The sequence below is a fragment of the Protopterus annectens genome, chromosome 1.part2, assembly GCF_019279795.1.
Source record: "Protopterus annectens isolate FY-2018-M chromosome 1.part2, PAN1.0, whole genome shotgun sequence".
NCBI classification, from domain to species: domain Eukaryota; kingdom Metazoa; phylum Chordata; order Ceratodontiformes; family Protopteridae; genus Protopterus; species Protopterus annectens.
Genome location: NC_056727.1, coordinates 913,383,160 through 913,409,242, shown reverse-complemented (window position 1 = coordinate 913,409,242; position 26,083 = coordinate 913,383,160). Strand labels below are relative to the sequence as shown.

Below are 26,083 nucleotides of genomic sequence, written 5' to 3'. Positions count from 1 at the left end.
ATACACAGGAAAAATTTACAAGTACTCGTGCTGTTTCATGCCACTGAAAAATATTCATTGCAGACTCACATTTTTAGTTTATAAAATCTGAATCAGGTAAAGATAATGCCAAAAGGGGCAAAACAATCTATTTTTTGCATAAAAAATGTTTGCATGCCATCTTTATGCCTCCATTTTTTTAAAACACAAAAAACAAAGTTTGTTTCACTCCAGTTTGCGAATAAAATTACTTTAAAAATTGCTTCCAAACGTGGAAGTCTAAACTTGCATGACAGCGTTGACAGCATTAATATTAGTGGGTGGGAACAAAGTTATGTCACTTTATGTTTCAGCCCTAATTATGGTGGATTAGCATGGGTAAGAAATTGTGAATTAAATTCTTAAGTTGCTGAAAGGGTCTGTCCTGGAAGGAATCCTGAGACTCTTGGTTCTTCATACCCCCTCTGCCATGAAGGCAGCGTCTATCGTATCCCACTCTGCCTCTGGGGGAAGGCAAATCCTGACTGTGCTGGGAAGAGCCTTAAGACTTCCGAAACTACATCATCTTAACCCTACGCTGATTCCTAGAGAAGGATCGTTGCGGGGTGAAGAAGCGGGTCCAGACGGCAGACAAAGTCTTCTCGCCCTTCTCGCTATGGACAACTATCATGAACAGTTTTTCCAAACAATGTGGAACCATCATAGGGGCGCTCGTGAAAGATGCCTTGAAGGGCTCCAAAAGGCACAAAGCCAGAGCCAGGCATGTTGCCTAATGGTCATTTCTGTTCCTGAAGCCCTGGAGGCACCAGCAGTAGTATGTCATAGGAGCCTCATGGAAGTATTAGAGATGGAAGTGAGTGTAGCCATGCGAGAGGAAAAAACTTCTCTGCCGGCATGGACCCTGGGGCAGACTCAGTGACATCTCCGACCAGATCCCACTGTAGTTTGATTACATGTGACAAATAATTCAGCGCACGTAAGGCAAAGGAGGCTGACGCACAAGTCTGGTTTCCAAAACGATCTATCGACCAAGACTCCCTGTCTGAAGAATGGACTGAAGAGCTCTCCTGTACGAGCTCTTTTTTGGCGACCTCCGCAACCATTATGGCATAAACTGGGGACCCTTTGTTCCAATGTTGTCCGAGGGAGCACTAAGTATCTTATCCAGGTGCCTGGGGAGAGGCTCAACTGTATCTGGTTCCTCAGGAATACGGACTCACCCAGGTTGGGCATCTGGGTTGACCACCCACTGCAGTGCTGCAGGACCTCCATGATGTCTCCCCAAAGGAGACATCCTCCGGGGGTGATAGAGGGGGAACCCTCGCCTTCCTCCAGGTTGGTATCATCTGCGTGGGACTCAGACAGGGTGTCTAAGTGCCTCCTCTAACACGTACACTTCCAAGGGAGCTCCTCAGGGAAATTCCAGGGAGGACTCAGAAGCCTCTGGGAGTTACAATGTGGAAACCTCCTGGGGCAAAGTGGCAACAGGCTGCCCCCCAGAGGGGACAGGATGGCAGACTCCAGCCCAGAAAAATAGGGAGCCAGGACAGACTCAGAGGATGAATAAGTGTCAAGAGTTCTCGAAGGAGCCGACAGGACCCTCTCTACCACCTCGAAGACAGAAGGCGAGCAGATCCCTGAAGTCAGAATGGCTGAAGCTGGATCCTCCGCACCCTGCGTCAAGGGGTGAGCTGGAGCAGAGCCTCTTGGCGCGAAGACTCCGAGAGGAAGGGACAACCCCAAAAGCCTTGAAGTCGATGCCATCCCCTTAGATCAGATGCAGAGGTTACAGCTCCAAAAATGGAGCCAAAACACTCAGGGCAACAGTCGGCATCGTGGTACCAGGGACCATTGGCGCTGACCCCGTGACACCGGGGAAACTCGGACCCAATGACTCAAACTGGGAGTCAGATCAGAAAAGGAGTAATAGGGAGAAATGTGGACTGCATGCCCCCAAGCCCCAGAGGGGGATGGAGCAAGCAAGACTCCCAACTGGATCTGGGCCCGAATGAACTTCTGCATCATCCTGTCCACCTCTACTTCAAAAAGGCTTGGAGAAGAACGGATGGAAGATGCCACTGACCCGGGCCAGGAGTGGCTCCAGGGGGAAGCGGAGAGTGGAGACCAAGCCCGGGAGGCCTCCAGCTCTGGCAAAAAGAGAGGCAACTGGAGCAGAGGGCAGCTCCAGCTCGGATCCAGGCGGGACTTGAACAGGGGCTCGACCAAGGAAGGGCAGTCTGGGGATGGAGCCTGGAGCTACAGAACCACAGAGCTGTTCAAATGAGCGACAAACGAGATCTGTGGGGAGGAGGGAGACAGGGGCATTATAGGTAGGGGAAGAGCTTGGAGTTTTGATCCAATGCTGGAGTATGCGGCCGAGTTGGATCCGTGCCGGATCCAAGTCCCTCAGGTTGAAGATCAAATGAAAACAACTTCAGATCTATTTTTTTTTTTTTTTTTGCTGCAAAAAATTAAGGTCATTTTGCCCCTTTAGACATGATCTTTAAGTGCAGCTCACTGATCTAGAAGGGCATGGACGATAATGGCAGATATCAAATATCACAAAACCTATCATAGCAGTACATCTTAGAGGATGGAAGGTTAGTTGAATTCCCCCCACCCCCATCTGTTAAAACAAAAAAAAATCATCACCCCAGACAATTTGTAACTAGTTTATAATAAAGATAACCTCTTAAGATGCTTCAAAAATAAACTGTTGCCTGTCATTAGCTTTCATGGCAGATCTGTGGAAGGTGTTGCATTTAACATTTTACCTTAAATGAAGACAAGACACTTCTTCCTCTCTTTCAGTGGTATTTACTACACACGTGTGGGAGCCTCATGGAAAGTACCAGGGAGACTCCCTGAACAAGAATGCATAAGCTTATATGCTGGTGATACTGCTGACAGTATAAAAATATAAACTAGACCAATTAAATTAGTACAAAAGACAATTAACCAATCAGTGGTTTACCCGTAGGCTTAAAGCAGTTCAGATTACTACATCTCTAGGCAGAGAAGTAAAATCAGATACACTTCCATATAAGGCACATTTCCTGCTTTCAAGTAGGCTCCTGTTTTTCAGTACTTTTCCACTGTTCACAGTTTACTCAGAGTTCGCAGTACAAAGTTCATCTCAATGCCTACAGATTGTCACATACTCAATTTCCCTAAGCACATACTTTGGCCATTCATATTCTACAATTCCCCATTTGATGCTATGTAAGCATCACCATTTAGTCGATCATACTTCAACATTGTCACACAGTTTCATTTCATCATCCATATTCATAACTGCAGGCATATAAAACTTTGGCACCTTTTTAGTAGTCTTAAAAGACATTAATTTCAAAATCAATGCTTTGATTAAAAATGCAATAAGAGCTAATACTGCGATTAATAAAATTGACTTCAATAGTCCACCTCCCCAGCCTGAGAACAGGTTGGTTAACCATGCCCACGTTGAGTTATCGGCCTCCATGGCCTTCGAGAGTTCGGAGACTCTCTGAATGAGTTTGAGATGACTTTCAATTTTATGCTGATTGTCCGGAATAAATGTACAACACTCCTCCTGGATTAAAGCACAAGTTCCGCCTTTTGCCACTAGGGTGAAATCGAGAGCCATACAGTTTTGAAGGACTACAGCTCTCATAGTCAGTTCATCAGTCACTAGTTCTAAAGCAGAAAATGTGGCATTGCTTAATACTTCAAGCAATTTAGACAGTTTTCTCAGTTCCCAAATTGATTTTACTGCTCCGTATGCTGGAATTATACCAGCCCATGATATGACATCATCACCCAAGTCCATATGAGATAGTCCTTTGGTGCCAGCATGAGCTATGTCATGATGATAAATCTATGAAGCGTCAATTTGGCCTACCGGACTGGCAGGCTTTTTGACCTCTCGAACATTCTGAATTTTTCCTTGAGGTAAAGCAGATGTATGTCAGATGGCTGGGACTAAATAACCTAAGAAACAGCTACCAGACCAGTTTCCTGGTAACCATTTATAGGCTCTTCTACCACACACAAAGTAGCAATTTTCCACCTTAGTGGTGATATTACTATTTATATAACTTTGTTCAGAATGAAACACCTTCTTATCGATCAATCCCAGCTGTTGGTATAGAACGGAATTATTTCTTACCTCTTCGTATGTTTTATACACCAGTTCATAAAATGAATCGTAGGTTGTGTTCCAGTAGGAGGAGTTATTATTACACCTGCAAGGAACTGTCACATTACAAAAACACAATCCTACCTTGACTTTACCAAATTTCTGAAAACACATAGTTCCATTTTGACGGTTAAACAGATGTAATGCTATCCTGTCTTTTGAAGTGACATCCGAAGTGTCATAGATCAGATTCGTCCAGGTTTCATTAGCCCCTAAAGGGACTGTATTTAGCATCAATCCTCCATAAACAGTAGGTAAAGCAGTACAAATCCAACCGTCAGACACCGAAAAATGATGCATAGGCAAATTTAATAGCTTGGTAGGTGTTGAAAGGTGGATGCCAAACAGCTCGCTTGGTGTGGTGAGTCAATGGAGCAGGAAATAAAAATGGCCACATTAAAAATAACAGTACAAGAATGATCACCAAAATGGCTGTCCAATATTTTTGTGGAAATGGTTGTTGAGTCTGCGTAGTGTCAGGAGTTTGGAGTTTTCTAAAAGGGTAAATGTTAGGCATCGTCTGGTACTGGAACAGTTCTACTTCGAGTACGAGTAGCAATGGGAGGAGAATCTGGAGTTGAAAAAGGTAAAGGCTGTTGGTCTTCAGACAGCATAACTTTTTTGATGTGTGAAATGTGGATCCAGGTTGGAGATCCTTGCAGTCGCACAGCAGATGAAGTTGTCAGAAGAATCAGGAAAGGCCCCTTCCAGCGCAGCTGAAGCACTGTTCTTCTAGAGAAGGACTTAACGTAAACCCAATCGCCTGGTTGTAGGGCAGATGACAGGAAAGGATCTGGAAGATGTTGAGCAGCTGCTACTTGTCAGTGATGAAACTGTAGGAAGGAAACAAGAGATTTGCAGTACAAGAGAACATCATTATCAAATGCATCATATTCAGATAAGGGTGGTGGTGTCATGGGCATACACAGAGGGCGACCCAAATGTGAATTTCATGTGGAGAAAGACCCTTAGTAGGATGTGGTTGTGCTCGCACAAAAAGTAAGGCTAGTGGTAAGGCTTGCACCCAAGTTAAGCCCATTTCTGAAGCAACTTTAGCAAGTCTAGTTTTCAAGGTCTGATTCATGCGTTAAATAATACCGGATGCCTGTGGTCTATACGGACAATGAAATTTCAAAGTAATGCCTAGCACTGTACACAATGATTCAACTAACTTAGCAGTAAAATGTGTTCCACAGTCAGAGTAAATTTGACAAGGAACACCAAAACAACGTATCAATTCATAACACAATTTTTTTGTGAATGAAATAGCATCGTTTTTAGCACAGCAGGCTTCTAACCACCCCCCAAAAATATCAACAATAGTCGAAACATATTTAAAACGAGTACAAGGTGGGAGTTCAATAAAGTCACACTGTAAAGCACAAAATGGTCCCATTTGTTTTGGCACCGGTTGAGCGGGAGCCAGAGTGCCTTTTGAAATGTTATGCTGTAAACAAATGGAGCACGTGCTCAAAAAATGTTGCACCGAAGCAGAAAGTCCTGGGGTGAACCAATCCTTCTGGATTTGTTTGATTAATGCCTGTACCCCTAAATGAACTGGCAAATGATATGCTTTTAAAAGAGAATTTAACGTAGATATAGGGCAAATTAATCTGCCATCAGGATGCTGCCAAATTGAATCAGAGTGCTGGAAACAACTGTGGGCCAGCCATGTTTTTCTTTCCGATTCCGATGCTTCACTTTGTAAACATTTCAAAACAGTAGTGTCAAAGTAACCGTTTGTAAGATAGGCTGCAGAAATTGTCCCTGAACAATATGTGAAAGAGCAGCCTGTTTGGCAGCCCAGTCAGCCAAATTATTTCCCTTGGCTACTAGGGAGTCGTTAGACTGGTGAGCTGCACACTTGACAACAGCAATTTTGGAAGGTAATAATAAATCCTGTAAGAGGTGATCAATATACAGGTAATTTTTAATTGGTACCCCGGAGGATGTCAAAAACCCCCTTTCCTTCCAATAAGGTACCAAAATCATGAACACCACCATGGGCATAACGTGAATCAGTATAAATAGTAACAGATCTGTCTTTGGCCATTTTACATGCATGCGAAAGTGCCACTAATTCCACGGCTTGTGCAGAATGGCCAGGTGGTAATTGTCCAGTTTGTAAAACTGCAGATGGCGAGCAGACTGACCATGCAGCCTGGAGTTCACCAAGACTATTTCATAAACAGGACCCATCTACAGAAAGAACTAAATCAGGATTAAGCAAAGGAACATCTTGCAAATCCAACCTAGGAGAAAGATCAGTGTTAACTACAAGCACACAGTCATGTGATTTTCCCTAGTCACTAGTTGGAATCAATGAAGCAGGGTTTAGTGGTGGGCAACGTGTAATTTGAACAGCGGGATTAGTTAATAAACTTAACTCGTATTTAAGTGAGACGAGCATTAGAAAGATGCTGTGTTTTTGTTTTTAAAAGCAGTGCTTGCATCGCATGAGGTACTGCAAGTATAGTGTCATTTCCCAATGTCAATGGCGCTGCCATATCAATCAAAACCGCAGCAGCTACCACCACTCGTAAACAGGGTGGATAGCCAGAAGCAACAGGGTCTGAGTGCTGTAATATGCTATAGGTCGTTAGCCTCCTGTGCGCGCTTGCGCCAGCAGGCCCAGGGCAGTTTTATTTCTTTCACAACAGAAGAAAACAAAGGGTTTAGAATAATCTGGGAGCCCCAGGGCAGGTGGGTTTATCAGTGCCGTTTTAATAGCCTGAAAGGCGTTTTCATGTTCAGGGGACCAAGGCAGAGGGTCTGTGACCTCTTTTTTAGAAGCTGTAACAGAGGGGCCAAAATTTCTGAAAAATTGGGCACCCACCGTCTACAATAACCTGCTAGGCCGAGGAATCCCCTGAGTTGTCTCTAAGTTACAGGGCGGGGGACAGTCTGAATGGAGGTAATTCTAATTGGAAGTATTTGACGTGAACCCATTAGAAATGATGTGTCCCAGGTATTGTACATTTTCTTGACAGAACTGCAGTTTAGATTTATTTACTTTAAAACCTCATTCAGCTAAAAACTTTAAAACTAGAAGGGAGTCCTCTATACAAGGCTTGGTATCTTGTGAAGCTATAAGAATATCGTCGGCATACTGGACCAATACTGAACGTGGTGGTAACTGTAAATCCTGCAGTTGTCTGTGCATCTCTCTACAGAATAGGGTCGGAGATTCTACATATCCTTGGGGTAGTCGGGTCCAAGTATACTGTTGGCCTTTATAAGTGAATGCAAACAAATATTGACTATCTGAATGTACTGGGATAGAGAAAAAAGCTGATGAGATATCTATAACCGTAAAACAACGTGCTGTAGGAGGGATGCAGCTTAAAATCGTAGCTGGGTTTGGTACGATTGGAAAAACAGGCAAGACAGCTTTATTGACTTCTCGCAAGTCTTGCACAAATCTGTAAGCTTGTCTACCAGGTTTCCTTACTGGTAGAATTGGAGTATTACATGGACTTGTTGTAGGTACTATAATTCCTTGTTGTACCAAGGCAGAAATGACGGGGCAATACCAGATGTAGCCTCTACCGTCAAAGAGTACTGTGGTACCAGAGGTAACTTTGCTCTGGGTTTTAAGGTTATTTTTACAGGAGTGGCTGAAATCAGAAACCCAACATCATTATCATGAGTGGTCCATAGATGAGAGGGTAATGAATTTAGATGCTTATTTTTATCAAGGTCAGACTGCATACACATTGTAGAGTGACATTTTCATCTAAAGTAGCCAAAATACTATCTTGCTTATCTGAAGGTACTTGTAAATATACTCCTTCAGCTGTGCAGAAGATGATTGCTCCCATCTTAGAGAGCAAATCTCTTCCCAATAAATTTAATGGTGCTGAGGGTCCTACTAAAAATGCATGATTGTCTTGTAAAGGTCCCAAAGTTACAGGGACGGTTTCAGAATATTTAATAGGAATGCCAGAAACACCTACCCCTCTAGTTACGTTGTTGGAAAGGGGGACATTTATTGCTGCTTCGCCAGCTAACATAGATTTGGTTGCTCCAGTGTCAATCAAAAAGGGGTACGGTTTATTTTTGACAAGTAACATAACATGTGGTCCATCTTGATCCACAGGGATGAAAGGGCACAACTGCTGTTGTCTTTGTTCAGGGAACCTTCATTGTGATGGCTGCCGATTGGATGGAGTCCAATTAGAATTCCACTGAGGTGACATATCAGTGGGTGGGGCAGGTTGCTCAGCCAGATAAGGACATTCATTTCTCCAATGGCCTACTTGGCCATAATTGAAACACTCCGTCTGATTATTACAGCTTTGGGGTGGGGCTGATCGATTTTCCTGCCAGTTTTGTCTATTTTTGTTTCCAGCCCCTTGGCATCCACCTCTCCCTCTTCCCCGTCCTCCCCGTCCACGCTGCCCGAAGGCAGTACACATCTGAATCTGCTCTTTAACCAATTTTTCCTGTAAATCCTTTTTTTCCTGTGCTAAGTGGTCGGAGAGGTATTGCACTTGTGTGACTAATTCACGCAATCCAAGACTAGGCCAGTTTAAACATACTTCCTTTAGCTTATCCCGTACTTGTGGACGTAACCCATCTACTAAGGCAGCCGACAATCCGCTCTGTGCTGGCCCTTCAGTGGGTTCTGGGTAACCAGAATAAGCCTCAAAGGCTTCAGTGAGACTATTTAAATACTCATCCACAGGTTCATCTTCCTTTTGAAGAAGTGACTTAATTGTGGACCAGTTGGGTGTGGGTGGAACTATCACTGTAATAGCATCTACTATTCGCTGTCTGACCGCTTCGAACAAATTATCTCCTTGTGCATCATGTTTTGGAATTAGAGTAGGGACATTAGCATGGTCCCAAATCCGTTTCATCAGATAAGCCGGTATGGCATACTGAAGAACTGCTCTGATTTCTTCTATTGTAGGATTTTGTAAACAAATATGTCCCGCCAGCACACGCTGGAATTTAGCTGGATTAGTATGAATAGGCAGTAACGATTTGGTAATGGCTTGAAAATCAACCACCGACCACGCCCTAAGTACTACAACGGTCGGTGGTTCCTGTGCACTTCAAGCATGGGCTGGGTTAGGTACCTCCCTCAAAGGTAACAATCTGTCGTCATCTGACGACTCCGATCCTGAATCTGGATTAAATTTATCTGGCCCAAAATATCCATGCCCACTGTCAATTATAGCGGGGAACTGGCCAAAATGCCTTAGTCGGTGTAAATGTCGCTTCCCTTTTCCTTTATATAATAGGGTTTAGTTCTAAAATACATTACAGCTTTTGCTTCTTTATGAGTCTTACTACAAGTTCTTGGTCCCTTTTGTCTATCGCTCGTTTTTGGATCAGATTCACTAGACTGACTGTCCGCAGCTTGTTCTCTTTCTCTAGGGGTGGAATCTTTAGTGGTGGAATCTGGCTGCTGTGTTTCTGCTCCTTGTTTAGCGAGGGGGGGCTGATACTACGGGGGTGCAATCGGTGGTGCAATCGGTGGTGGGGGTAGCCAGGCATTATCATCTGACAATTCAGTTATCTGCAATTTAGCTAATTCCTTTACAGGATAAAGCCCCTTAAAGGATGGGTCCTTCAAGGATTTACCGTTTACTACATCTAAATTACTAGCAGTTTGTTGTAATTCCCTCAATTGCTCTTTTAATTTCTGCTGATTATCGTTTAGACTACTAATAACCAAATCCTTTTCTCTTTCTTTCGCCTCTGTCATCCAATCATTAAATGCTGCCCAGCACAACCCTGGTACTCTTCTCCCTTTTTTCCTTAACTTTCCTTGGAGATTAAGCAAAATATTGTTATTAAACCTACCATTTTCTGGAAAGGCAAGTTTACCGTTACCCTCAGTGAGGGCGACCCACTGACTTATAAACATACAACTGTCCCGGGACACGAGAAAATACATATAACTAGCTGGAGTACCTCTTTCTGGCACTTTTATGGTTCCCACACTGGCTCCCATTTTCACACCGTAAGCTATACTGTATTTTATAGCTTTAGCTGTGACGTTTTGTAAACACCATTTTCCCCACTCTCGTATCTCCTTTCACTCTTATGTCGCCAGTTTTTCGTTTTAACCCACTCTCATACTGCACAATCAATAGCAGGAAAGAGATGCATGCCACTACCTCAAAACAACTGAATGAAATAAATTATTACATTTCTACAAAATTATCGATACCAAATTTTAAAGCAGGCAAGTACAGGAAATGAAAGAAACACTGCCAGAACAGAAAATTCTGTCAAGTGCCCTTTTTACTAGCAGTATTTCGTTTAATCCCCAACTGCCGCAGCTGTTGTCAATTCAGATCAGAGTAAACGGCACCAATTGTTGCATTTAACATTTCACCTTAAATGAAGACAAGACACTTCTTACTCTCTTTCAGTGGTATTTATTACACACGTGTGGGAGCCTCATGGAAAGTACCAGGAAGACTCCCCGAACAAAGGAATGCATAAGTTTATATGCTGGTGATACTGCTGACAGTACAAAAATATAAACTAGACCAATTAAATTAGTACTAAAGACAATTAACCACTCAGTGGTTTACCCGTAGGCTTAAAGCAGTTCACATTACTACATCTCTAGGCAGAAACAGAAAATCTGATACACTTCCATATAAGGCACATTTCCTGCTTTCAAGCAGGCTCCTGTTTTTCAGTACTTTTCCACTATTCACAGTACTCAGAGTTCGCAGTACAAAGTTCATCTCAATGCATACAGATTGTCACATACTTTGGCCATTCATATTCTACAAAGGCATTCTGTTCACCCCCCCAAAACCAATAAACCCACATAACTCTAAAGAGAGCCCACTGGCCCTGTTGAGTTTGTCTTCATTTATTTACTCACCATTTCTGGCAGCTTTTTCAAGGACATATTAATAATGTTGCCTCTTCCTCAACCAGAGGCTACTACTTATCCAAAGTGCACCTTGCCTTGCAGGCTGCCTTCTGCTGCATTCAAGGGGAAGTGCAACTGTCAAATCTCAACACCCACCAGTGCTAAGAGAGTCTCAGGGACCTAAAGAATCTCTCAAACTCCCTACAAATTTCCCTGCCTTCATCTGCTTTAGTCTCAGTGTTAATTACCTCTGCACAACTGGAGAGTTCTCCTACCATTTAATACAAAGGGCTTGAAGTTCAAAACTAATTCTTTTACCAATGATCTAGATGCCCTTTTAGTCTTGATACACAGTCTCTTTAATATCCAGTGATCCTATCTTTAACTGCTGCTAAACTGCCCTAATCAAATTTTGCCAAGTCTTTTAGAAAGTCTTCGCCCACTATTCAATCCATTAACAATGAAGAAAATCATTTTCCAAGGATGCCTTAAATGAAAATGTAGGGCTATACTGTTAGCCATTTATTTTGTACTTGGGAGTTGATTGGGGATATCCCTTTTTTACAGGAGCTAAGCATAAGGCAACCTAATGCAACATAATATGTTAAAGTTTGTTAAATGTGGACATTAAAAATGCTTACACTTCTGCATGTAATATGTACATAAAGCCTGACCCTTTAAACGCTGATACAGTGGCTAAAATATTTATGGATTAGTTCCACATAACTATCCCAAAAAACAATCCGTTTGACAAAGATATTTCCTATCCCTAGGAACAAGAAAGCTGCTAGTATTGCTGAGATCCACTGGTGGAAGAACATACTGACTCAAAGATTGTGTGGAAACATCTGTGCAACTTCTAAATATACCTCCATAAATAAACCTATGCTTTCTTTTACAGACAGCTGTTTGGAGATTTGTTAAAGTTTGTATATGTAGTATACCGAAATTAATTTGTTTGGTGTTTCAACCTTAATAATGCATGCTGCTGGAAAGCTTTTTTGTTTTGCTTTAATTTTGTATGCCTCTCCCCCAATCTTTTTAAAGATAAATCCGCGGTGGTGGTGGTGCGGTATCGTTGTCGTCTCAAATAAGACGCTGCCCGGTTCGATTCTCAGCTAGAGTGTCTTCTGCGTGGAGACATACGTGAATGGGCGTACCTTTGTTGAAGGTTGTGCGTCAGGGCTGGCAACTCGGCACACAACAAACTGCCAGTCATTAGCGGACCGGAGCTCCGCTGTGGCGACCCCTAACCGGGAAAAGCCGAAAGACACAACAACTTACTGATGGTCAAATGAGTAAGCGTGACTGGTAGGCACTGCAGCAAATCACAAATAAGTAACTCTTAAAATGAGTTAAAAACTTCGAGCGGATGTGAGAAGAGTGGGCATCCACATTTTACATTGGGAGAAAGGAATACTTGCATTTCTATTTGTAGTAAGCATTTCTATTTGTAGTAAGCAAAATATTCTATCGACTATAAAACTGATTTCAGTGTAAAATAAGGAAACTGCAAGTGTGATTTTTATGGTATAAAATTCTACTATCTGCTATTTTATAGTTTCTTCTGCTGCCATCTTAAGTCACAAACATCCGATACTGTGGGAGTCTTTCACACTCCTTTTCAATTTTGAGCTTGAGCAGTCTTAGTACTCCATCCAGCTAACTTGCTTTTATTTTATGACACCTTAGTTTGTGTATGTTGGAGCAAGTTACATAGGTCTCTCTCTCATCTTATCTGATACCAGTTCTCATAGGAAGTTACTAGGCTAATGGCTCTGGGGCCCTTACAAGCCTGGCCAAGAGTTTATCCCCAAAAAAGAAACCTCAGTCAGCACCTGTCACCCTCGTCAATGAGAGACACAGGTGGAAACCCCTGGGACAAATTTGTGGTTTCCCATCCACTCATCAAGGTTGTGCTTGAAGAGGGTCAGCGAGGTACTCTGACGTGTACAGGAAGTCTATTCCAAAGATGGGGCAGCCTCTGGGAGACAAACCCGTCTCTCCAGCAGGTTCTGTTGATGTCGCATATTAGATTTAAGCCTTTCGAGCGGGTAATGCGCAAGAAGTTAGACTTATGGATAAGGAGCATCTCTAGTAGGGAAGGGTCTGAGACTGCCTCGTAGGCTAGACACATCATCTCTGAGCAATATGTACGATACTGTTGGAGGTCACGGATTCTCTGAAGCATTTCTGTGGCCTTTCCAATTGGTGCAGGTGTTTGGACAGGTACATACTAAACACGGCATTATACTCAATTATTGGCCTAATGTGGGAAGAGTACAGAGAGGCAATAACCTTTTTTTGGATGCAATCCCCTTACTTATGAGATGAACCAAGTAGCCCAGAAATTGTAGTTTTATTGGCCATTTTGGGCCAATTTCTATCTTTCTGATATAAAAACCGCATTTGCCCATTTTTTGCGCTTGTATCAGCTCAGCAAGATCCTCCCCAGGTGTCCTGCAGAGTCCTACAGCACCAGAGAGAGAATTGAGAGACTTTGGAGTGTTTATGTACCTTTTTACTGTTTTTTCTTGCTGTTCATTGTTAATTCCACCTAAATGCTCGGTTTCTGGCATTTACTGATCCTCTAGAAGCGCATTTTCAACTGCATTGTACTTATTTACTGCCTGCACTTTTAAAAAATTGTTTTTGTCTTATATTGCATTATTTAATTGTATTTGGCTTTACAATCAAGTGCGATAGCCGTTTTAAAAGTGTTTTTCTGTTGTATCTGTTGTATTTTTGAAAAAACAAAAAAAATCCATATTTCCCGTCTTTCTAAGCTAGAAAAGTCCATTTTTCAGATATTTGCTGGTACCTGGTCTGTGCGTAAGCTTCTGTGTTGCCCATACCTTACTTGGATAGAAGGAAGTTACTCTGTTCACCAGTGAGAGTGGGGAGCTTTGAACAGCCTACCTGTCCTTGGAGGAGTGGTCTCAGCCCAGAAATTGTAGTTTTATTGTCCATTTTGGGCTAATTTCTATCTCTTATCTTTCTGATATAAAAAACACATTTGCACGGTTTTGCCCATAGCGCAGTGGCAGTTAGCTAAGGTCAAACTATCCCCGGCTCCAGAGTCTGCTCTTCAGTTTTTCCCTCGGTACTAACCAGTTTTTTCAGTTTTAGCACTCAAATCAGTACTTTCAGACCCGCACTTGCTCAAAATGTGACAGAAGCACTAATAAACTACAGTAATCGATTCCCCAAATTTGTTGTAGGGAACAGTCAAACTACTCTCCCCCACCAGCACAACAAGAAAAAGTTCCTCAACCCATTCAGACAAACTAGAAAAAGTTACTCAACCCATTCAGGCATGTCCAAAGGCCAGTTCCCAGTATATTCTCCTGTCCACCTGATTAATCTGGACATCCTGAGGCAAAGTCACAACTGCCTCATGTACACAGACAACCTTCTCCTCCTACCACACGACACCAAAATCTGCGAGAGATGCACTTACACAGGCAAACTTGAGGCAAAGCTCTCTCCATGACTGGAATAGACAGTCAAGAGGAGAACGTAACAACCTGCAATACTACACATAGACCCACCACACCTGCAACTGCAAATCCTACACATAGATGCACAAAGACATACTCGGAGGCTCTGCAGAAACAGAGACCTCCAAAGCAGAAACACAAGCAACCTCCACCCACAAACACACCACAACCGACACAACCTCCAAAACCAGTGTTCCACACAACCACAGCCCATAAGGCATAACATCATACCTAACACACTTGTAATAGGGGACTCCATAGTCAGGCACACTGATGTCCCACTCATCAGGCTGGACAAAGAGAAAGTTACTGTCAGTTGCCAGAATCTGCCACATCACGCAAGCACTCAGGTCACTCCATAACAAGTACAAATATGACTTGTCATAGTCCATGTTGGTGTGAATGACCTGAGACGTACCTCCCTGGACTACATGAAGAGAGACATGGAAAAGCTCTCTGATCATGTACCCAAGGCAGGTATGACCCTAGTCCTGAGCAGCATCTTGCCGTCACCAAGAATGATACCTCGGTACAAGGAAAAAATGATAAATTTTAACAATTGGCTAAGCTTCTGGTGTCATTCAAAGGGGATCCAGTATCTGTCTGCCTGGGACGACATGCTCGACAAGCCAGGATGTTTCGCCAGAGATGGCTTGCACCTGTCACCCCTGGGATTCAGGATACTGGCCAAGGCTCTTGCCACCCCCATAGTGCCTTTTTTAGGCAAGGCTCAAAAGACAAACTCACCACTGTAATAAGTTCCTGTGACAAAAAACTGAGGGTAATGCTGCTCAACGCCAGGAGTTTAAACCTCAAAATGCACTCACTCAAAGCTCTTCTCAAAATGGAGAACATCGATATTTGTGCAATAATGGAGATCTGGTTCAAGGCTCAAGAGACCACCCCAGCGATTCCAGGCTACAACTCATACGACAAATTTCGGCCACAAAACCTGGACCAAAACACCAAAGGAGGTGGCATATCCATATTCATCAATGATAACCACACCTCCAGACTAGTTGCAAAGTACGATGCCTCAGAGATCATCCAAGTGCAACTGACAATGGGCAAAACTGCAATCCAGATTGTAGCTTGCTACAGACCACCTTCCCTACCCCAAGACCCCCACTCCTCATTCCCTGAGGTACTGGAAAACATGAGAGTCCAACCAAACACCCTAATACTGGGTGACTTCAATTACCCAAACATCAACTGGGAAAACTACTCAAGCACAAATACCTTTGCCCAACGCTTCCTGGAATACATTAACTCATATGCCCTGGACCACCTTATCAACACCCCCACAAGGGGCAACAATATACTGGACCTGGTCATCACCAACATGGGAGACAAGTGCACCATACCTGAAGTAAATTCCTCCTTGGTTAGATCAGACCATAAACTCATCACCCTCAATATCCACATCCACCCCCCCCCCCCCCAAGGAAACTACAGTGAAAAACTTCTCCAAATCAAACTTTATGCTACTTAAGACAGAAGTGGCAAACTTCGTTACTCCCATGCAGAATGGCAACTTGGTTGAATCTGCTGTAGCCTATACAGAAGCACTCTACAAGCACTTGCATGAGTGCATAGACCGTGCTATCCCGAACACCAAAACCCATTCCTCCAAAAAAAGGAAGCCAGTCTGGTGGACCCCAGCCATAAACGAGCTCTATAATAGAAGGAAGAAATTATTACAAAAAAGAGTAAAATCCCAGGAAGGGAAGAGCTCCCTGACTAACCTCAGCAAAAAGCTAAGATCCCTTATTAGATCCTCAAAGGCGAGCTTTGAAAGAAAAATCGCAACAGACACCAAGGACAACCACAATGCATTTTTAGCTATGTGAAGAACCTAAATGGCAACTCTCAGATCTGCTCTGAGCTACAACAGAACGGTTCAAAATTCACGGAACCAACTGATAATCGCCAATATACTGGCAGACAGGTTCAGTGCAAACTTTACCCCGCCCTCCCTCACCCCCTAAAGGGCCCATATCTATACCAGAAGTTTGCACTGCCCCCGTAATCACAGACACCCATGTGAGAATGGCACTTTCTAAAGCAAAAAACACAGTATCCATGGGACCAGACAGCATCCTAGGCTGCGTGTTACATGAACTCCAAAACAAATGAATCCCTCACCTAACTGCCATGTTCAACCACAGCCTCGCCTCAGGCTATGTGCCCACTGAGTGGCGCATGGCAACTGTCGTCCCGCTCCACAAGGGAGGAGCCACCACCAACCCCGGGAACTATCGCCTCATCAGCCGGACGAGCCCAGTCTGCAAGGCCATGGAGCACATCGTCATGGAACTCAAACAGCAACATTGGGAACCTACAGACCCTGGACCCTACTCAGTTTGGTTTCGTACAGGGCAGGCCACGTCTTCTAAACCTGGTTGACTTCTTCGAGACAGTCACCAAAGCAATTGACGAAGAAAAGGTGGTCCACACGGCATACCTTGACCTTGCAAAAGCATTTGATACCATTCCTCACTCGGGAATTATAGACAAACTCACTAACCTAAATATAAACTCCTACATTACAAGATGGGTTGCTAACTGGCTCACGGACAGAACCCATACAGTAGAAAACAGGAAACGCAAAGTCCGACTGCAAACCAGTGACAAGTGGAGTACTCCAGGGCTCAGTCTTGGGACCTCTCCTGTTCGGTATTTACTTTTCCGAAGTACAAGCAAACACAGGGGGACTATGGCTAACAAAGTTCGCAGATGACTGCGAACTGGGTGCCATAATAGAGACTCCCACTGATGTAGATACCCTTCAAAAGGGTCTCACCGAATCAGATACATGGTGCCAAAATCATGGCCTCAAGCTAAATGCCAAAAGTGCATTGTCATACCCTTCGGGAAAAAACAAGTACCTACAAATTACCACATAGGTGGCAGCTCACTTAACACAGATTGTGATGAGATCTAGGGACCCAGGTGGACAGTAACCTCTCCGATAATCACATTGCTAAGATAGTTCGAAAATCCTTCTACATGGCCCACCTTATCACAAAGGGGTTTGCATCTAGAAAAAAGGAAGTTATTGTCCCTCTCTACTCATCACTCAGACCCATTATTGAGTACAATGCCCCATTTGGGATGTACCTTACTAGACACCCGCAACAACTGGAGAGGCCTCAAAAATACCTCACCAAGAGCATAACAGGCATAAAACAGATGCCCTATGCCACCAGGCTAAAAAAACTTCAACTGTACTCAGGTGCATACCGACTACTCAGAGGTGATCTCTGTCTGACATACAAGGCTATGCCAAACCCCGAATTGCTGGAAGTGCTCCACCTAAGGAAAACCCATTCTACCAGAGCTACATGCTCTAGGGACCTTAACCTGACCTCTACAATAAACAGGACTTGTTGGAGGGACAGATATGCGTCCCAGAGACTCCCCCTGCTCTGGAATAAGGTCCCCAATATATGCGAGGCAGAGCTCCTCATTAGCGCTCTTCAAGAAGAATCTTGATGAGTGGAGGGGGAACAGGAAATTAACCCTGGGAATCCCTTCTGCGGTCCTGCTCGACAGAGGCGCAGGTAACTAAATCACATGGGAGGCACAAGCCGAAACATTTTGGCTAGGCTTAATTATGTCCTAGGGCCAAGAGCCTAGTACCTACCTATGAACCTATAAAAGGCTTTTCTGACACTGCTGCTACATGACAGTCGAATGTGAGATTGTTATCAACCTGTGCACCCAAGTCTCTCACCACAGGTTATGTGCTTAGGGGGTTGTCGATGTGTAATCAGTAAGGGCTGTGTTTTTGCCTTATGGTATGCTGATACTTTTTTGTGTGTTTAACTTAAGAATATGACTTTGGCACCAATGATTTGTTGCTGTGAGACCCTCTTGCAGTATATTAACATCATTTGGGGAGTTCAATGACAGCACCCAACTTACAGCAGTCTGCAAACTTGATCAGCCACAGGCCTTCTGTCTTTGGACCTCTGAGAAGTAGATGCCAAACAGTAGGACAGATCCATGGGTACCACACCACTAGTGACAGGTCTGTTGTCGGAGGTGGAGGCGCTTATTTTGACTTTGTAGATCCTATTGGTGAGCCAGCTGGCCACCCACCTGATGAGACAGAGATTTATACCAACTTGTGTTAACTTCTCGATAATGCCCGTGTAGGGGATTGTGTCAAAGGCTTTGGCCAAGTCAAGGCAAGCTGTATCTACTGACTTTCCCTCATCCAGGGCCTTGGTGAGGGTCTCAAAGAACTCACTCAGGTTCAACAGGCAAGATCTACCCTTGACGAATCCGAACTGGGTGGGGTCAAGTGCTTGGAGATTGCCCATGTCCTTGTTTATGAGATCCATAATAATACGCTCCATGGCTTTACAGATCTGACTCTTCAAGCGAATGGGGCGATAATTTCCAGGGTCAGTAGCGACACCACATTTGTGCAAGGTGAGGACAATGGCAGTTCTCCACTCTGCTGGAATGAAGCCTGTACTTAGGCTGTGGTTGAAAAGGGTCCTCAATGGCGAAGATGGTTCTTGCTGGAGATGGTGCAGAACACAGCCTGGGATACCATCAGGTCCCATGGAAGCTATGTTTTTTGCCTTAGATAGGGCCTTTAACACTATCTATGGAGATGTGAGGTGCTGGACAAGTATTGGGGATGTCAAGTGGGCTTTTGGGGGGGACAGGGGGTGAAGTTTGCACTGAATCTATCTCCTAGCAGATTGGCTAAGTCAACAGGATCAGTGTAAGAGGTACCATTAAGTAATAATTGGGAACAAACCTGAGCTTTGCCATGGAGGTTCCTGACAATTGTAGAAGGCTTTGTGGTTTCCCTTTGTTTCAGAGGCTAGTTCTGATTCATAATTGGCTTTGAAGGTTTTCATTAGTGATCTAATCTGCTTGTTGAGGCTAAGGAGGGAGTTTTTCCAATTATCCCAGAATTGATTTTGATATTTGACTAGCACAAACAATGACTCTGTTGTTTTAAGTATTTTAGTTTACTCTCTTTCGGCTTTTCCCGGTTAGGAGTCGATAGGAGTTTTTACGGTGTCGAGTTACCAGCTCAGCGCCCAACCTTTTTATTCACTATTAGCTATTTTTCAAAAGTAAACTGCCTCATTGTGAACAGGCTTGTCTGATGCACAGAAATATTTTTTTCTGGCCTCATGAACGCATTTCATCAGAGTTACTGTAGATCATTTACTCTACTAATATTTTTACTTGCACATTTTATCGGTGCAGCTTTTTTTGTATTTTGAATTTCTACCTTCATTCATACTATTGGCTTTTTCCTCACTTTGTTTTCTTAGCAAAATCTAGATAGTATAGCAATAGCTTCTATTTTACTTGTTACTTAGTGCTATAATGTACGCTCAATACTTACAGCCCACAACTTCTTATTAAATAGAAGTTACTGACGCAATGTATTGTGTGTGCTATAGTTTTTAAATCGCTTCCAAATCAGAACACACTTTAATGAATTTTGTAAAGCCAGAAGAACTGACTATTGCAGGTAAAATAAAAGGTAACCCCACTATCTGTGATGGTGTTAATAGCTCAAAATTATGTACCATCTTTTTTCACTGATTCTTGGAAGAAAGACTGAAGAGACTGCTACAAGAAAAAAGTAAAGTTAAAAGCAACTCCATCCATGCCTTGTCACCAAATACCTAAAGTCTTTAATAAGAGAACAATGAGAGGGCACCAGCAATCATGTTAATACATCTAAAAAAAATAGGAAAAGAAAATTCAATGGCACCTCATCACAAAAAAGAGAGGAAAAAACAATTGTGTTATTAGAAAACAAAGTCCGCTAGTCCTTCTCTTGGTATTAAACATGATACAAGTACTACTATAACTTCAAATAATGGTCCTAACAATGCCTACATTAAATAAGAGTACTACTCTTTTGATGTAAATTCAACATCTCAGATAAGTGTAAGAGGAACAAAATTAACAATCTTGACACAATGATATTATCAGATAAGACTAACTCTGGAAAAAAAACTTGTCTTCATGCAACCTTGTCTTCAGTGGTATACTCCTTTGTGAAACAGTAAAGTAATATCCTGAAGACGGTAAATAATGATGCGTCTTAACTGCTTAATGGAAACATTTCTATTAAAGACACCAGTTTATCACTATTAAAATTCAACACCAATGAAACTTTCAAACTCAGCTGCCCTAAATTAGATACATTCTTCTGATCAATGAGCACCCCCCCCCCACTTCCTTACATTCTGAAGTGAAATAATGTCTCTAACAATTCTATTAAGAGACCATAATATTTCAGTTCAGAGTATGAGGGTGATGCAGGATAAATTCTAATAGGAAAAGGAGAGCTTTGGGAAAACATTTGATCACATTATTCGCATTACTCTTACACATCTGCAGATAGTACAACTGAGAGGATAGAGTTACTCCATATAAAATCAGTAAAGTGACCAAAGTAAAATTTGTATTTCTCAGGCATACACTACAAACATCTCAAATGATCAATCATTCACATACAGTAAACCAAAGGACAGTACCTGTTTTGACTCCCTTGGATGATAAACCATGAAAATGACACTTCTCCACAGACAATGTTCAAACCATTAAAATTAGTGATACAAGTTAATAAGGGATCATAATCTCATCACACTCTGGTTTAAAACTCTCAGATACCTCTATGGTCATTTGCCTATGGATATAAACATATTACACACCATGGGACCAATGACTTAATACCAATGTTCTTGAATAGTATGATAAATCACCTCATGAAAACTCTGGAAATTCCAGACATTCTTTAAACTAATAAACATCATGAGTTTCTAAGTGAAATAATTCCATCACCTAGATAGAATGATTATACATACATTAAGGTCTTTCAATTCATGGCTAAGGCAGCTTTATAGGGCTGACTGTATTAATCTTTACACCTATTGAGAGGAATCCATGGAGGACTTCAGCATTTTTGTGAAAGATCAATGACACGAGTTATTATGGGGCTAGAACAATTTTTAGAAAAATCTAAAAATTACCCCCTCTCTCTTTTTCAAGAGCATACAAGTAGAGGTTATGCCTACAACAGAAGCTCTAATTACATTATAAAAGTACATACTTGCAGGTCACAAAGTTTGGACAACAATTTTTATGAATTAAATAGCATTCCGGAAGTAGAAAACTTGTCTTTAGCCAGAACTTATTAATCAAGGACACCATAACACACACCAAGTCTAATTTTCAAATAATTCACTGGCAACATTAGCCTCAAATCAGGCTTTGTGCTGGATGAACGGAGGACAGCAGCAGCCATTCCCTTGCACAAGACTAGAGCTACAACAGTGCTCGGTAATAACAGACCCATAAGCCTAACCAGCCTCATCTGTAAGGCCATGGAAAAGATCATTATGGAAGTAATTAAACAGAGCTATAGGTGATTGATAGATTCTTGACTCAACCCAATTCAGATTCTTCAGGGGAAGGTTCTGTCCACGTAACTTGGACTTCTTCGAAAAAGTCACAGAGGTACTGAATGAGGGCAAATCAGTACGCACTGCATATACAGACCTTCCAAAAGCATTCAACACGATCTCAAACTCGAGCTTCACAGATTAACTTTCCCATATAAATGTTAACATCTATGTAACACACTAGACAGAAAACTGTCTCACAAACTAAAAACAGGAAATAAGGGTGGGCAGCTCTACCTCCTCTGAAATACCGGTCACTGAGTACCCCAGGGTTAAGTCCTTGGGTCTCTTCTCTTTGGCACTTACTTCTTGGAGGTCAAAGCTAATGTTAAGGGATTGTGGCTGACGAGTTTGCAGATGACTACAAACTTTGGGTCATCATAAAATTCCCAAAAGACATGATCGTACAAGACAATCTGTCCCCAAAAAATATCTGGGGCCAAAACTACGGACTGAAACTAAATGCTAAGAAAATATAATGGTATCCTTTGGCAAGTACAACTCCCTTCTGCAACTATCCCATTAACATCTCCGTGAAAACTAATTCCGTAGTCACAGACCCGGAAACCCATGTTAACAATGAACTGGCCTTTGATAACCACATACCCACTATTGTAAGGAAGTAATTTAGAAATGTACAGCTTGTTTTGCAGGGTATAGCATCCAGATCCAGAGATATAACTGTCCCTCTGTACTTAGCATGCATTAGGCCAGTCATGGAGTATAATGTCCCTTTCAGTAAGTACTTGTCCAAACACTTGTCACAGCTGGACCAACCGCAATGCTTCCTCAATAAAAAATGAAGGGCCTTGTCTGTCTCTCACAGGTATCATACAGGCTACTGAGGCAACCTCTATCTCATGTATGGAGCCTCAACAAACCATGTTCTGTTAAACCTAATACACATTTTGAAAAGCAACGGTATCCAGCACCCAGTCTACGGACCTTAATCTCTCTTGCGAGATTACTAGAACATACTTGTTGGATAAGTATGTATCAAAGAGAACATCCCTTCTATGGAACCAGCTGCCCCTCCACGTGATGCATGGTATTTCTACTCTATTCAAATGCTACTTGGATGAATGTATGGGCAAAGTACAATTGTGTACACTTAACATAAATGTAGATGTCTGAGTGTATTCACTGTTGCAGTCATCACATTTGGGTTATTCCTGCCAGGGTAGCCCTCAGATGGCCCGAATACCAGACTTAGTATTTCTGAGTCGGTTGCTGTCACTTTAGGACTGACGTACTGCTTAGCTACAATAATCTTAATTTCAAGGTCTCTTTTAAGACATTAAGGAGTTGGTTCATAACAGATGTTATCACCAAAATATGTGAGCAAATTGCCTTCTGAGACTAACATTTAAATATAAACTTGACAGGTTGGCTCCTAAGTTTCTGATTCCTGTTTCTTAACACTAATATACCAACTTATACTTTAAATATGAAATAAGCAGCTATGCAGAACATACCAACTCTGAAATAATGCTTTGAGCTGTAGCATAATCAATAAGCTGCAGTCTAGAAGATTAAGGCAAACTAATTTGTTAACCAAGTCTATGTTTTACCATTCGCAATTTTAAGTTGTTGACGTTTAGGTGTTGACTTTAGGCTTTCGGCAACCTAAGCGGGTGACTATTTAATATATACCCACTTGAAAAAGACCCTTGCAATGACTCACATTTTAAAAGCATGTGTGCAATTTGTGTTAAGAACTTACCAAAACTGTACACGTTCAAGTATCTTCACAGTTGGAGTAATGGCTTTTGGTACTTTCTGCAGAAGACCAAATGTCTGGTCAGATAGCCACAGTTCTGTATTTTCCCCTCTCCAAGTCTGGTGATCTCCCACTGTAACGTCAGGATATTGGTGGTGGTATACGAGAAACGTACTGTTGTGTAAGAACTTACGATAACCTTAGATGTCCTTCCATTCTAAACGCAGCTGTATTCATGACATCAGGTAGTTTTGCAGCTGGTGAACTCTCATATGTCCAGCCGTTATACAAAAGTTAAATGCTATTGCTAGGGTGCGTGTGATGTCCTGCACCTCTCTCTTGGACATCGGTTTGAAACGTACATCGGGTATAAAGCGGACGTCAGCACACTCCTTCAGAAAAGAATGCCAACAGAATCAGCAACTATGGAGTGGGTACTCCAGGAATAGTACAGTTGTGTACACTTACCATAAATGTAGATGTTCGAGTGTATTCACTGTTGCAGTCATTACACTTGGGTTATCCTGCTGGCAGGCTACCCTCAGTCGGCCTGAATTCCAAAGTCTAGGTCCGGCATCGGTTGCTGTCACCTCTTCCCTGATGTCAGTGCGCCAGGGGTATAAAGATGCAGCAGACGCCATTTTCTTCAGTTTTTCTTGCCCCAGATGTCAGGTGCCCAAAAAGGGTAGGCTAAAAATATGCCAATAAAACATGCATGCACCAAAATATATATAATACCTTCATCTATAAGCAAATACACCACATAGGTTGTACAGGTTAGAGAAGAGTAGATAAACTGCAGCAAAGATATGGGGGATGGTGGGTGGGTAACCTGGACGGCAACAGTGAATACACTCGAACATCTACATTTATGGTAAGTGTACACAACTGTACTATGTTCTTCAAGTTTCACTGTTGCAGTCATTGCACTTGGGTTGAATCCCAAAGCTAAGGTTGGGAGGCTGGAGCTAAATAGCATTAGGAGTGGCTATGAGGCCCTGCAGAACTGCAGTGGCAAAACCTGCCCCTGATTTAGAGTATAGTGGTAAATTATAGTGCTTTGTAAAGGAAAGGTGTGCACTGAACTCCAAGTTGCAGACTCTAAAACATCTTTGGCTGGTACTCCCCTGAGGAAGGCTGCTGAAGTGGCTGCTGCTCATAGGTTCATACTAGGCTATCTGCCCTAGGGCATTTATAAGCCTAGCCAGAATTTGTTTGGCTTTCGCCACCCATTTTAAATTTATTTTGCTATGCCCTTTTTCGAGGTTAGTATACTGTGCCTCTAACAGTGACACAGAAGTGATACCCGGGGTAAACCTACGATCTCCCATCCACTCATCAAGATTCCTCTTGAAGAGAGTCAATGAGGGACTCTGCCTAACCTGGACTGGGATTTTATTCCAGAGTGAAGGGAGCCTCTGGGTTATGAATCTGTCCCTCCAGCATGTCCTATTTCAGTGCTGAGGTTCAAGTCTCTCGAGCGCGTAGCTGGTTGGGATTTGGATTTTCTGAGGTGCAGCATGTCCATTAATTCCGGGTTGGACATGGCTTTATACGTCAGGCACACATCGCCTCTGAACAGGCGGTATGCCACTGAGTAGAGCTGGAGTTTCTTTAACCGGGCAGCATATGGCATCTGTTTGAGCCCTTTGATCCTCTTGGTGAGGTACTTTTGGGGTCTTTCCAGTTGCTGCAGGTGTCTGGTAAGGTACATCCCAAAAGGGGCATTGTACTCAATTATGGGCCTGATGAGGGATGAGTAAAGAGGCACGATGACCTCCCCTGATCTAGATGTGAATCTCTTCATGATTAGGTGGGCTATATAAAATGTTTTTCTAACCACTTTGGCCATGTGGTTGTCAAATGAGAGATTGCTATCAACTTGGGTCCCCAGGTCCCCAATTACTTCTTCTGTACTTAATGGAATACCACCCATGTGGTAATTTGTGGGCACTTTGTTTTTGCCAAAGGGGATGACTATACACTTTTTGGCATTTAGCTTGAGGCCATGGCTCTGGCACCAGTTGTCTGTTTCTACGAGGCCCTTTTGGAGGATGCTTGTGTCGACTGGAGAGTCGATTATGGCGCCCAGTTTGCAGTCATCTGCAAACTTGGTCAGCCACAGTCCTTCCGTGTTGGCCTGTACCTCAGAGAAATATAGACCGAACAAGAGAGGTCCCAGGACTGAGCCTTGGGGACACCACTTGTAACTGGTTTGGAGTCTGACATGGCTCCAGCAATTCTAACCATGTGGGTTCTGTCTTTGAGCCAGTTTGCAATCCATCTAGTGACATAGGGGTTTATATTTAAGCTGGTGAGCTTATCTATAATGCCCGAGTGGGGTATTGTATCGAAGGCTTTTGCGAGGTCCAGGTAGGCTGTGTGGACCACCTTCCCCTCGGTTGG

At 42.8% G+C, this 26,083-nt stretch overlaps 1 protein-coding gene across 1 annotated transcript in view; it reads right to left on the bottom strand.

Moving 5' to 3' along the window:
• Positions 1–26,083, bottom strand: part of PARP1 (poly(ADP-ribose) polymerase 1) — a 2,301,307-nt gene that overhangs the window by 1,334,500 nt on the left and 940,724 nt on the right. Inside the window, exon 12 of the mRNA XM_044060208.1 lies at positions 11,337–11,360. Coding sequence (XP_043916143.1) covers positions 11,337–11,360 — 24 coding nt within the window. The remainder of the gene's footprint in view (positions 1–11,336; positions 11,361–26,083) is intronic.